A 15,086-nucleotide genomic window follows, 5' to 3' on the forward strand; every position below is an offset into this window, starting at 1 on the left:
AGTAAAGGAAGTCACAGATCAACAGTGGGAAACACGGGAGACGCTCTTGCTGGTTGTCAACGCAGGACACTGAGAACCCCAGAGTCCAGAGAAGATTATTTTAAGCTCAAGATATTTGAGATTTGATAGATACAGCAAGAAGCCTTGTCGGAGCTCCCATTATCTGCTGTAAAACAGAAACTTTAGAGAAACGGAGACTGCCATAAATTTCCTCCTTGGGGGCAGCTTCTCCTCCCAGGAGAGAGACGTAAGAGTAAAGCTGCCATAAATCCCCTCTCTGGGGACGTTTCCCGGCCTGGCCATGAGGAAGAGAGAAAGACCACTCACACCTGCATAAACAAACATTAGCACAAACGTTCTTACTTCCCACTTGCTTTCCTCAAATCCAATTTGTCTTTTCCAAAGCAATCTACTTGTTCTTCCGACAAAAGCCTTTGCTCCCAGCTCCCTTTCCCGTACTGAGCTGGATACAGAATCCCCAAACGACCGACCCCTCCTCTGAGTTATTCGTCACTGAGCACTCCCTCGGTATGAGCGTTACACAGGTAAGTGGGCTGTTTCTTCTCTCACTCACCTGTCTTTGCTCAGTTTAATTTTCAGGCTCCCAGTCTCCGAACCTGAGAGAGTGGAGGCAAAGTTTTTCCTCACTGCTATCAATATATGTGTGGCCTTCCACTTCCTTCCCATTAGCCAAAGTAGGGATTTCTTTCCACGTCCAAGTGCATATGGCAGAGGTGGAGACACAGAGAGGAAGAAGGAATGGTAAGAACGCCAAACAAATCATCTCCTCTCCTTCAGTAGCTGGTATGGTTTGGCTGTGTCCCCACCCAAATCTCGTCTTGAATTGTAGCTCCCATAATTCTCATGTGTTTTGGGAGGGACCTGGTGGGAGATAATTGAATCATGGGGGTGGTTTCCCCCATACTGTTCTCATGGTAGTGAGTAAGTCTCACGAGATCTGATGGTTTTATAAGGGGAAGCCCCTTTTGCTTGATTCTCATTCTCTTCTCTTGTCTGCCACCATGTGAGATGTGCCTTTCACCTTCCACCATGATTATGAGGCCTCCCCAGCCACGTGGAACTGTGAGTCCATTTAACCTTTTTTTCCTTATAAATTACTCAGTCACAGGTATGTCTTTATCAGCAGCATGAAAATGGACTAATATGGTAGTTAAAAGTTGAGAAAAATCTAAAGGGACTTTGAGTCAAAAACAAAAACAGAGTGAAAAAGCCAACACTGGTGTAACAATCCATTCATAACCATCAGCACAGCCCAAGCAGAATGTCACTATGGTCTAAGTTCCATCATTCGCCCTCAGAACCACCCTTGAGACCTTTTAACAAAATCTTGTCAGGCAGGGATAGGGTGTGGGAGCAGAGGACCAGGTTCTGGTTCTTCAAGCTGAACTCACACCCTCGAATGCTGAAGGAAGAATTAAAAGAGAAAGGAAATGGTGACTCTGAGAACCCTGCAGAAATAGGGAAGCTTTACAGGCTGTGGGAAAGCCTCTGTTCTCATCAGCAATAGTGAGGTATGGTTCTCACTTCCTTCAGAACAAAGCTTTCACTTCATTGGTCTCATTCTTCGTCATTGGACACCAGGGTCAGGAGAATGGGTCACTGGTTTTCAGCCTTAGGACACCCACATTCCTCAGAAATTTCTTTCTTCCTTCTTGCCTTTAAGTAACGGGAACTCTGCAATACATGGGGCATGTATGTTTATCCCAGGGAGACCACTGCTCCTCCAGAATGTCCTAAGCTGGCCTGTTTGAATCAGACACGCCACGCCGTGATCCAATGAATTCAGGTACACACGTACACAGAAACGCAGTCTTCCCTTCAAATAGATTGGTTCATGGCTTTGCTTAATGCAAAGTTCACCTCGTGCGTTTTCAGGACAGCAAACTATATACACTTGGGCAAGGTAAACAAAATTAACAAATGAACAAACAAAACCTTTGTCGGTGAAGTCTCTCAGTTTGGGAATCCTTTTTTCACATAAATCACTTTATAGCCAAATGTTACCTGTGACAAAGGCTTGCGTAAAAGGACAAAAATTAAAGTCAAATAAGTAAAAGCACCCACAAAATTAACCACTGCTTATGAAAAAAAGAAACCACATTTCCACAGAGCTGAGCATGACGCACCTAACAGTGAAGATCTGACTTTATCTCTTTGCCTCTGATAAGTGACAGTGAGCTCTAACTCACATGAAATCCTACCAGGATATTTCCTCTTTAAATATTCTGAATAACTATAACAAAGGACTGGAAAAATTATTAAGCTTCTGCCTGGCTTTTATAAAGATGATCACAAAAGCCATTCAAAGAAGAGTTAAGACAGTCTTTCTATTTTCCCCCAGGAAGATTCTGTAACATGTTGAAAAACATCATTAAATGTCTCTAGATGCAGAGAAGTGGAGGGCTTTTTTTTTCCTTACCCCCCTAAGATACAGCCTAATTCCTCCTCCTGTAATTCAAAATAATGCAGGTAAATTGAGCATATTTAAATTCATTGGCAAGAAGGAAATTTTCTCTTCCAGAACAGAAATGAACTACATGAGAAGCCATTTTTTTCCTGAGCACAAAAGCTAGCAAATTTTTGCTTTTCAATACATGTTGAGGGTAATAATGATAGACTCCTCACAAGTTCAAATATTGCAATAATTTCTTTCTATAAAAGGTATGGTTATTGGATAAATAGGGGAAAAATCACCCAGAGACAATTGTAGGTAATAGTGTAAGTTTTCATTACGTTTACAAGTCCAAACCTTTACAAATGCACCTTCATCCTCTCAAGTAAATGGGTCTTTACTCTTAGGAGGTGGAAAAAACAACCAGAAATCCTAGATGCCAAATGAGAGCAATCACACTGCCCTAGGGACAATCTCACATCCTCTCTTCATGAAAACAGTCTTTATAATTGTGTACAACAGCTCCCATAATCAACCAAGAGGACCGAATATCATATGTATATATGACATATATATACATACATACATACTACACACACACACACACACACACACACACACACACATTTTATTTGTCGTAGAGACAGGGTCTTACTATGCTGTCCAGACTGGTCTTGAACTCCTGGGCTCAAGCGATCTGCTGCCACAGCTTCCCAAAATGCAGGGATTACAGTCATGAGCCACCACAGTCATGGACCAAATGTCTTGAATGCGAGTCTCTCCTCTTCTTCGTTAATTTATTCATGACAGAAAACATGCCTGCCTTTCGGCTAAATGGGAAGATGCCGGCTCTCTCTCCTCCCATTTGCACCAAAGAAAATAGCAAAGTTGTCAAGATCTAAAAAGTTGTCGTTTCACATCAGAAGGGAAGAGGTGACTCAACACACGGTATCAGAGCAGGAGAGCTCCCGCTGCCTGTAAAGCTGTCATCATTAGCAGCTGCTTTGAGACGCGGCTATGATCTAGCACAGTTGAAACCCAGTGCAGAGAAATATTTTCTCATTCGAATTTGCTGTGTAAGAGTTTGCCATGGAACTTTTTGTCATATTTGATATAATAGGTAATATGCTGCCTTTACAATTCAGCAGAGCTGGGTTTCACCATGTCTGTTTTGATTGTATCAGGCTGGATTTAATAAAAAGCTCTGATCGACTCGGTAACATGAAAACGAGTGCAAACACTTGCAAAATGAACTTCCTCTCACTGTGGAGCGGGAGCGAGTTTCTGGCTTATTTAGAGGCAGGGGAGGCTTTAATGGGAGCTAAGATTTTTGTACTTTTATTATATCTGTGTCCATAAGGTGTACATGGACTGTATTGAATTTTGCAGAAAAGTTTTAAAATCAGAAGGATTTCTCCGTTATAAACACTTGCTCATGTTTTCTGCCCCCACTACTACTACAAACTTATAAGAAAATGTGCCACTACTGCTAACGATCTCTTTAAAGTAGAAAAATATGAAATATTAGAAAAACATGTTTTTCTCTGAGCTATAGGTGAAGCTCACTTAAATATTTCTTGAGAAAGAAGGAAATGATGAAATGTAGCAGCATCATTAATTGGCCTGCCATTTTCTGCAAACAAACCCTCTTCTTATCTACATATATTCTCTTACACTTTGGTGATTTAGCAGATTATGATTAGGCCATAAATAACTTTTACTGAATCTAAAACCCCAGAGTTGTTCAAAAATGACACCAGGAATGCTAAGTGGATTGCTGGCAATGAATGTTGAGCGTGGCACAATCTCTAAACATTTTCAGTCACAGTGCTAGTATGAGTTAACTAGAGGAAAATATTACTGATCATACAAATTATTTCATATTTCTCAATTTTCACTATGAATAGGGCAGGTGCCTTCTCTAAAGGAGGCTTAGCTATCTTCTAGCCACTGAAAACTGTTTTACTCTTTTAAAAAACATCATTTCTCAAATGTTACATCTCAATGATCATTAAAAGTCAACTAGTAAAACCTATTCTATTTGAAATCCATAGATGAATATTAAAAGTCCTCTCAAGCACTCTAAACAATTATTCAACATAAAATTATCTTAGAAACGGATCTTTTTCTATGTACCTAAACAACCAGGTTCAAGTACATTGATATGGTTCCTGCTCTCAATTTCAGAGGTCAAGAAACTTAAAGAAAGCAAAAATGTCATCTTTCCAATTAGCCTATTCCAAATAAAAGAAAGTTACTTGACTCCATGTCAACCCAGATTTCACTGCCATTTACTTAACCCAGACCAAACATGCACGGGTTCCTTTTATCTTTTAGAACTGTCAACTGCCAGAAAAAAAAAGAGCATTTGCATTTAGCATAGTCTTTAGAATATCAAAATGAAGAGCTGTTTATGAACATAGTATAATAATGATGAGGGATATCCTCTTTACAATTTTGCCCCTTTTGCTCCTGAAAAATACCAAGTTTTTATGATGCTGAATGTTTAACATAATAAAATATTAGTTAAGGAAATCTCTACTTCACCTTAGGAATCCTAAGGCTTAAGGCAACGCTGTATGGCAAAAATGCCAAGAAATTTACATGTCATCCACAGAACCGCAGCATGAATGTCCTTCAGTTTGTTCCATTACACAGGGCTGCGTCACAAAGAGAAGTGGCAAGTTTCAGAGCAGCAGGTGAAGTGTTGCGAAAACCCTTGCTTTCCAGAACTGAAAGCACTTACTTGGCCTTCAACATCTCCTCCTGGAAATTCCAGTGGGGATCTTCTACCAGCTGTAATTCTCTTAATACCCTTCCAGGCTTGTAGGCCGCGTTGATTATCATGCTGAGAACCTTTGGGGGAAAAAAATAAGCACACTGAGCTGCAATTGCATTCATTCCTACTAACACAAGGATGCTTTGAAAACCACACTATGACATTTAGGAACAGCTCGTCATTACACCCACATGAAGAGAAGAACCGTGATTAAGTCTGATAGAACACTTGCCAGGTTAACACTGAGTTGTTTCACCATCCAGGGACGAAAAGCGTGGTAAAATCCAATCTCTCTGGCTAGAAAAGTGTGAACCACTCTCTAGAGGGGATGGCAGACTCCCATTAACTCTTCTAGTTGCAGAAAAGCTGAACCATTTTCACCAAAGAGCAATTTATTGTACTTCGACAGGATTACTCTTCAGTTGGATAGGCTACTGAGAATTTCATTCTATTTTTAGATTTCATAAGGAACTAATGAAACGGAGACAGTCTACTCATGCCAACACTTCTGGAGAGGCTTCAGATGCTTGCAAGGAGGGTAACAAATTATGTGAAACACTCCTCTTGCAGGCTCAATTCATGGACATTTAATACTACGGCAACCCTCTGAAATGTGAATATTTTAAAAGAGCATCTGGAACATCCAGCGCCATCCAATATCGTATTTCCTCCATCCACCCCTCACTCCCAAGTCCAAGAAAACAAGCATATGTCTACCATGGGGCTCAGAAAGAGCAGGCATTTCTAAGAGTTCCAACTGCTGACTCTAGGGAGATACGATGTTCCTGTTAACCTCAATGAGCTTCTCTAATGAAGGATAAGGACCTCAGACCCCTAAGGTGCTCACCTTTCAAAAAGCAAACCATCATTAATGATTAACATTGATGAGTTCTGGCACATTCCTGGGCTGCTGCTCTTTGGATAAAGACCTTACAGAATATGAGAGTGCAAAGCAGAGGCCTATGGTGTGGAGTTTCATGAAATGATCCTCTGTGAAGCTCCACTGGGTGACAGTAGCAGGAACAAGACAGGGGGAGCACGCAGTGCCCATGCCTCCGGCAGGCTTTCCAGGTGCAGAAGTTGGAAGAAGCATGCCAGGCATGGAGCTCACATTTCGGATTTCAGAGCAAAATACCATTGAGAGAGCAAGAGATACACCTGAGCGAGATGGGAGACTGGCACTAGTGCCTAAACACTATCTTTTAATGGAGACTATTACAAAATAAATGGAAGAAGATGGGAGAATGTGGATGGAATTTGCTTGTCTCAGTTTTCACGGGTCTGTCGTGTTCTGGAATGTAACCAGCTTGGTTTGCACCCTGATTTATTTCTGAGAACAACAAAGCTTTCTCAAGTTGTAACTAAGGATTCGCTCTTAAAATACTTTACACTATGCAGTCAGCCCGGCGACTGCCTTTTCTCTGCCTGGGTAACATTTTGTTATGTTCCAAGGGCCTCAAAGCTACCCAAGAGAATGTGGCTTGCCAAGGTGCTGAAAAGCCATGACAAGGCGGTACCAGCAGTTTTGTTGTGTTTGTGTTTTCTGTATTAGAATAATCATCTGATTTTATTGTTTACTGTCAGTACAATTTACAGAAACTCAGTTTAAAAATAAATCGAATTAGAACTGACTGCAATAACGCACACAGTGTTTATCAACAGACAATAAAATTTCAACAGATTCTTTTCATTGGGTTTTGCTGAGAAAACCCCAGAGCTACATGTTATTTGCTGCATATCGAGATGCATTTTGTGACTGTGAAAAGAAAATGCCTTCTGCAGTTCAATTCAGCCTGGGAGCAGGCAGCAATTAAATTATAAAAAGCATCTGATATTGAATGTTTTTCCCTTGGCTTTTCTTGATGCCACATCATCCGTCTCCAAATTCAACAAGCTCTCCATAAAACTTTGGAATTGTGAGCTGAATAATTTCTGTGCACATGACAATGTCATGTATTATAGTTAACTAATGAAAATAACTAAGGGGACAGCTGCTATGACTAGCCAGTTAGACTGAATTATTGTGCTTTGCAAAACACTGGAGTTCAGTTCATTACGTTCTTGATCAGAGAGGGTAGCAGGGAGCCTGCCCCTGCCCCCAAACTAACAGGACCTTAGGTGTCTCATCTTCCTCCACTGATATGGTTTGGCTGTGACCCCACCCAAATCTCATCTTGAATTATAGCTCCCATAATTCCCATGTGTTGTGGGAAGGACTCTGTGGGAGGTAATTGAATTGTAGGGGTGGTTTCCCCCATAATGTTCTCGTGGTAGTGAATAAGTCTCATGAGATCTGATGGTTTTATAAGGAGTTTCCCTTTTTGTTTGGCTCCCATTCTCTCTTGTCTGCTGCCATGTAAGACGTGCCTTTTGCCTTCTGCCATGATTGTGAGGCCTCCTCAGCCATGTGGAACTGTGAGTCCATTAAACCTCTTTTCCTTTATAAATTGCCCAGTCTCAGGTATGTCTTGATCAGCAATGTGAAAGCGAACTAATACATTCCCCCACCTCATTTCTCAGCTCTTTTACAGTAAAATCCTTAAGAAAAGTCTACACTCAACAGCGCCTTTTTCTCTTCTTCAGTCCTCTCTGGAACCCAATCCAATGGGGCTTTTCTGTGTCCACAATGTCCCTGAAACTATCTTATCCGGATGCCTGGTGAGGGCACGTGGCTGAAAGGCTGGGCAGCTCTAGTTCTATTCCCACCCTGCCAGCAGGGGCTTCCCTGCCTTCCACCTCACCCTCTGAGAGCCTCACCTCCCAACAACGGCCAGGGCGATCCTTTAAACCACAGGTCAGATCAGGCCTTTCCTCTGCTCTGTTCTTCTCTTAGGATTGTTCTTCCTGGGAAACCCTTCCAGACTACCCCTCCCCATCCGGGTCTTTACCCCAAAGTCCATATCAGAAAGGTCTCTGCTGAGTATCCTCTGTACACAGCACCTTCCTCCCTTCATTCTCCTGCCTCTCATGGATAACTTGTCTTATTATTAATATAGGATTATTCCGTAATTGGCTTATTTGTTCACCGTCCACCCCCACTAAGACATAAGCAGCAGGAAATCAGGGACTTCATTCTGTTTGCTGCTGTATCCATGGTAGATACAACTATAACTGGCAAGAGTAGGTGCTCTACAGATATTTTTTGAATTAGTTCAATAATTTCAATATGGGCTCTGAAATTAGATAAAATTATTCTGTTCACATAAAAATTAACAATAAATTCACTCCAAGTATTTGATACCATATAATCTACGTGAATGGAGGCTCCGGAGTTACCATTTGCTGTTGCTTTTCATTGCTACAAAATCTTATCCTATGCTATGATGAGAAAGTTCACCAAATTTACCTTGTCTTCTCTGTGGGAAAATAATAAAGAAAAGCCTGACATGCAAAAAAAAAAATGTGCACTTTTCCTCTGCCAACCTTCCCTCAGCACCACAGACTATCTATGTGAGTGTGTTGAAGTTTACACCCACCCATAAGCTTGCTACATTATTCTTAGTGGGTTAACTAATGTTCAGCATAAATTTAAAACAGCAGCAACGAAAACACAGCAGAGTATCTTCAAGAGGCCTGTCTGCATCTGTCTTTGATTCTGAGGACTGACTTCACTGAGGGTAGCTGGGTAAGACATTCCCTCTGTCCAGTATCACTTGGAAAAGTCCTCGATACGAGACCGTCATTCCTACTCCCTCAACACCCTCAACACCTCCTCCCCCGGGTGCTACCGATAAACTTGCGACTGCTTGGAAGAATGAAAGCTCTTCTCCTACCATCAAGTCTATGAACACTGAAGGCTGCTTGGGGCAGCCGACTTTCAGGATTCCGACCAGAAAGCTTTCTAGTTTTTAGGTACACGTTGTTGTGAGTGATAGCCCAGGACAAATGCTCAGAGCTCCACAATGAAGGGGATAAGAGCCAGACACCCCAAACAAAAAGACGGAGGGAAATCGCTTAATGAATCAACCACAGGGGCAGAAATCGAAACCGTAAATAACAGCTGAGGCCAAATCCCAAACCGCCAGGTCCCACTTGAAAGACCCAAAACTGCAGGTGACCAGGAGCCAGAGTCACCTGAGCCCTTTGGGGGTTGGGGGTCACATCACTATTTGCAGTGGGGCATCCCTGACTCAGGCCGGGGGTTCGGGGCACACCGCATTCTGGTCCAGGGGTGCAGCATCACTTCTTTGATTCTGCTGATCTACGCCTTCACACCCAGCCTTTGGACCTCAGCTGAGTGCCCTGGTCTCACCGGCATCTCAGCAAACAGGGTAGAGAGTTACACTGGAGCAAAAAAACAAGCCCTGAGAAGCGCTTCATTGCAAAGCATCCTGGGTGCCAGGCTTCCCGGGGCTTTCTCTGAACTCTTAAGCACAAAAAGAAGCAAAAAGAGAGCAGAAAATCAGGTATTCTATTTCTACCTTTCTATAGAAGGTTACAGTGCATCGATTTCCTTTCTATAAACGTTCCTCTCTTAAGCTCCTGAACCTGGACTGCCAAAAAGCAGCACACAGGACAGGCCAGGTCTGCTGCCCAGCAAACGCAATTGGAGAGCCCCTGCCTGCTCAGCACCCCCGAAACTCATGCGGAAAACCCACAAAGGGATGCCCACAGATGCCCACATGAAAGGCATGTTTCTCTTTTTTTTTCTGAAAAACAGAAGTTACATACTGTCACTGACATTTACATACTGATATTTTAAGCCAAATAAATTCTAAGAAAAACCACAAGGCTCCCCAAGTCTCCGAGAGCCACGCTGGGATTTTCTCCAAGGACAATGTCCCCTCACCATGATGTCTGGAGTCCCTGTGAAGGCAGAGGTCCCATCGCCCTGCCCAGGTGCGTGTTTTCAGAGTCGTTTCTGCCAGGAGCGCTTGGCTGATCTGCTCTCACCTTCATCATGGGTCTGTGTCTGCAGCTGAAACAGTCACTCCAGGACCCACGGACATGAGTAAATACATTAGATGTTCCACTCCCCGTTGGCCTCTTGTGCCCAGGCTGGCTCACTCGTTCGCTTTCTCTTTCACACACAGACACTAGCCCGATACACTGTCTATAAAGTGAGGACTACAGGCCTGGTGATTCATGAGATCGTATGTAAGTTACAAGGCAAAAATTTCCCGAACACCTCGTGCAATGCAAAGGAACACAACAGCCGACAAGACTCTTTTGGTCATAGGAGGCGACCAATCTCTTGATACGACATAGATCATAGTTTATCTCTCTTTTGGGGACCCTGGTACTCTGGGAGAGGATGGGGTAAAGGATTTGAGATAGAAAAGGATGATCCCGATGGACAGTGACCCTACTGGGCATGGACACGTGACTTGGGATAAACAGCATCACCACTGCCTGTGCCTAACAACTCCACCCTCCATGCAACTGGGCACGAGCATCCTGTAAAAGGCCCAGCATGTCAGGGGACCGGTCGCCGGCTGGGCCTGCGCCTCCACGCCAAGGCCTGCTTCGTTCTGAGTTTGCTTATGGGATACGCCTGGACCTGAGTGGACCACTGAGTGACTCTGGTTCCAGCTTCTCCCAGGTCCTCTACCTCCCCTCACTGCACTCCCTCGAATGGAGGCCAGACACACTCGTGGTCCCTCCAAACCCCGCTCAACTCTAACACCCATCAAGTGAGTAGAGCCATGCATTAAAGATCACTTTTGCCAGAAACTTCATCCTCTCTTGTAAAGCGGTCCACTCAGAACCCAGAACTGGACTTTGCAGCCTGCGCCGAGCCTTGCCAAAGACCATGTCTGCACCCACACCCCGAGACGTTGTCTATTTCTGGCAGAACAGATCCGGGCAAACCGCTCTCACTGCACATCTCCTACACATAAAGTGTTCAAGTTCCTAATAACACTGATGGCCAGGAAAAGCAATGCACTCTGTCTTTACTTCCATTACCTCGTTCTCTTTAACTAAAATGAAATTTGAAGCTACAGAGGTTCTGGTACTGAAAGAGGAGCATTCGCGTAAATATTAGCTTGGTGGAACTTACATTTTTCTTGCACTCACAGAACTGAGGCACTCACACCTATTTTTTTGTTGTTTTGTTTTTCTTTCTTCCTGCCACATGCATTTTTCAAACATCAGCAAAAAACTAGTTTTGTCATTAGAAAACTGCTCTGGCCTCGCCTTTAAATTTGGCCGCTGGCACCTATCGGAGAATTGATCAGGGATAACCACTTTTGACTTAAAAAAATCATTTAGTAAAGTAAAACAGCCAGCCCCTCAAGATAGGCTGAAGCCAGGTCATCCCGTTTGTTAACAGAGCTGGCAGATAAGGGAAGGTGTCGTTTCAACAACGGAACATGTCACGTGAAACAGGCTTGCAGGCAGCTTCGAAGAAGCCCATCAGCTCTCCGTATTTTTGTCAGTTTTTGTGTCCTCATCCTATCACTCACAACAAAAACAGGCAGAAATACAGGCAGACAACATCACCCTAGTGAAAATCCATTCACCGACTGACAGCTGTGGCAGACGGAAGAAAGTCAATTCTCGCTCTAGGGTCCTATTTCCGATGGTGGCAGAAATTCTTATGTGTAATCCTGGCTTGATTTCTGTTTGGATTGAGTTTAACATCTGCAGGGATCTCCGATCTGTGCCAATTTATTTGCTTAGCATTAACTAGTGGTCCTGCCGCTTAACCACACCATGGAGCCCTTCCCAGGGTGTGGCCCTCCCAACTCAATCACCATTTCTCTTTAGCTGTGAATGTCTCATGTACCGAATCTACTCGCCACTTAGGCTTAGTGAGATGCATACTGTTTGATTTCAAGACCAAATGCAGAAATGAGCTATTTACAAGGAAGGCAGCTCCATTCTGCCGCTAAATGAAGATGTGTATGAAGGGCCTGGTACAATGGCCAGGCCTGCAACAGACTCTAAACACGAACAAGGGCCCTTTCTGGGTCCATCCCTTGCAGTCTGCACATTTCAGGTGCTGTCAGCATCCTCTCCTCTTCCCTCCTTTATCACCTGCACCCCAGATGCCCCAGCCTTGTTCCTGCTCCTTTCCCTACCTGGGGCAGGCCACCTGTTCCGCGGTCCCCACAGACTACAGATGCCCCTGGTGTGATCTCACAGCGTGCACGCCAGGTCCTGTCCTGGAACCTGGGACCATTCTATTTACATACTCATCTGGCTACATTCTATTTACATACTCATGTGGCTACATTCTATTTACATACTCATCTTTCCCATCCACTGGATGCTCATGTGGGCCAGGGACCACCTGCTTAACATTCTACATGCTCCCAAATAAATGACCACAACAAGAGCCTTATCGATTTCTGACAGGTTTCTTCTAAACTATAACCTCTACTTCCTCTCTCAAGCAGATGTTTTTTTAAATAAAAACGTCTTTAACTACGAATACCACTGATGACCAGGAAGAGAAAATGCCCTCTGACTTCGCTTCAATGGCCTCTTTCTCCTTAAGTGAAATGATATTTGAAAGCACACCGAGGCCCTCGCGTGGAGGGAAAGCTTGAGTCTGGCATCCCTCTGAGGGTCCCTATGCATAGATTCAAGTCCAAATCACTTAAAATATCAGAGAAGGCCTTTCACAAGCAGGCCCCATCCAATTTGCTCCATCCAACCTCACACTGAAGCATCAAGGCAGGCCAACTTCCTGTTTTTCTTCTCAAAATCGAATGCACCCTTTTATGCCACTGTTTATCTCCAGCCTAAGGTCCTAAGCTCCAGCCATACCTGACTTTCCTTTCTGAAACACACCCTGAATGCCCACCTGTGTGGCCATGCCCACGCTGTGCAATCAGGATCCTACACACTCTGCCTAAGCCAGATGAAATGTCACTTGCCATATATTTGTCCTCCACTCTACTCCCGGGACACTGTGTTTCTGCCTCTCTCTCAGACCCCCAACTGTACATCAAGCTGAGGATTATATCATCTCCCTAACAAGAGCAGGAAACTCCAGCAGGCAGAAGGCAGAGCCTATTTCTTTTTTAATCCAGTGCTTCCGATGGTGCCTGGCTCCTCAAAGTTACCTAACAAACACTTGTTCAATGGACCAGCGGATTGCTGTGCCTGCAGGATTTTAAGAAACATTCATCATGGTATAGTGGCAACAGAGAATATCCACTTGGTATCCTCTTTCTTCAGAGAAAGCACTGATACATGTAAGAAAAGAGCAGAGAGAGAGTTCCGGGAAGAGTTTGGAAACTATTCCAAATTTCCAATCTGTCTCCAAGCACTGTCTGAGGCTATGCTGGAAAAATGCAATGGAGAAGAAGCCTTCATCAACATCCTCAGGATTCATCTCTCTCTGCAGGTCATCGCCCGAAGGCAGCAGGAGAAATGGGGAGCCATGGCCTCCAAGTGATGGGCCTGGATGTGACCCACGACACAAACCTCGTCAAAGTACCTGGAAACCATTGAAATCCTTACCATTACCTCCCGTGTGCAGGTACCAGGTGCTGGGAAGAGATGGATGAAACAAAAAGATGGCACAGCACCATGACCTGGCCAAGGAGTGCCATTCTCGGTGATTAATACCCTCTGCTGCCTCATGAAGTCCTCTGTGCCATTCCAGGCTGGTTTACCTCTTTGGAAACCTCAACTCCAGTCCTAGGCTCTCACTCCACACACAGTCTTCCCTGTCTTCCCAAAGCACTTCATTCAAATCTAGTGCAACATTTCCCCCTAATTCGAGAGGAGGCAGATGTACGTCCCTCCCCCTAGATGGGGGGCCTTTCATGGGTCAGAGCATCATTTTTCCATTTGTGTATCTCTGGCTTCGGCCCCCAGGATGGAGAGAAAGGAGGTCTCGGTAAATGCCAACTGAATTGCTTCCGATGTCTACTCCCTCCTTCAGAAACTGAGCCCACAGCTTTTTAAAACATCCTGTTAAAATAAGCCAAGGTGACTGTGCATGGGCTTTACCTCTTTAAGAACCAGCACGCATTTGCCCGGTCCCACCGACTGAGGTAGCTCTGCGATCCTTCCTTTGTTCAGGTAAGGGCCTGAGAAACACCTGTGGTTGATGAAGAGCTGAGGACAGCAGTATTTCCCGTTGACGGTTCCTGCAGGGGAGAGCAGCATAGCCCATGCTTAGGACCACAGCCCCAGACCCTAGGGGACCCCTAGACCCTTGCTTCATCCACATGGTCAGGGAAAAGGACCACACAGAGCTGTCCGAGGTCTTGGCGGATGGGGAGTCAGGCGTAATAAAAGCAATGGAACCCAAAATGAACACAATAACCGTGACAGCCAGTGTCGTTAGAACTGTAATTAGGAGGCCACACTCTGGTTCCAAATTGTGACAGAGCAGCAGAGAAAAACAGATGATTTTCTTCTTTTGAGAAAGAGGCGCTGTGTCCTAATAGCAGGACATTTTATATCCTTAATGATACCTTAGAAATTCTGATTAATTTTTCCAGATTGTATGAATCTGGTGTTCATCATGCCACACAAGTGTGTCAACTTCACCACACACAGAAGCATGCATGTGCCTAAACAATATGATATTTTAAACATAGTCCATAAATTGTTTCCTGCAAGATATTGTTTCCTTGCTTAACAAGAAGTTTCTGAGATATATTCAAGTTGGTAAATTTGGATCTAGAGAGTTCATCTTTTTACTTCTTTATTTGACTCTATTGAATTAATGTAGCATCATTTAGCTGTCTAGTCTCTTACTGATGGATATTTAGTTGTTTCTACTTTTTCTGGACTGTCAACAGCACTTTCATCAATACGATTGTGAAAATCTTCTACATGTGGGCAACAGAGTCTTGCAGGTGGGTAATAAGAGTGGGCCAGCTAGGCCACAGGTCTGCGTATCTGTATCTTCAGTTTTTCTAGACATGGCCAGGCCGTTCTCCACAGTGACTACCCCAACTGACACTCTTGTTAGCACCATGGAAG

General features: G+C 44.0%; 1 protein-coding gene across 8 annotated transcripts in view; it reads right to left on the reverse strand.

The window, feature by feature from the left end:
- The window catches only part of SFMBT2 (Scm like with four mbt domains 2), a 211,682-nt gene that overhangs the window by 24,700 nt on the left and 171,896 nt on the right, over positions 1-15,086 (reverse strand). For all 8 annotated transcript variants that reach the window (XR_009211057.1, XR_009211058.1, XM_032151529.2 and 5 more), the window contains 2 exons: positions 14,103-14,242; positions 5,160-5,269 (listed from right to left, as the gene is read on the reverse strand). Coding sequence is in view for 6 of the 8 variants with exons in the window: in XM_032151529.2 (XP_032007420.1) it covers positions 5,160-5,269; positions 14,103-14,242 (250 nt within the window). In the remaining 2 variants the exon portion in view is untranslated. The remainder of the gene's footprint in view (positions 1-5,159; positions 5,270-14,102; positions 14,243-15,086) is intronic.

The sequence above is a fragment of the Hylobates moloch genome, unplaced genomic scaffold (assembly GCF_009828535.3).
Source record: "Hylobates moloch isolate HMO894 unplaced genomic scaffold, HMol_V3 SCAFFOLD_2, whole genome shotgun sequence".
In the NCBI taxonomy this organism is placed as follows: domain Eukaryota; kingdom Metazoa; phylum Chordata; class Mammalia; order Primates; family Hylobatidae; genus Hylobates; species Hylobates moloch.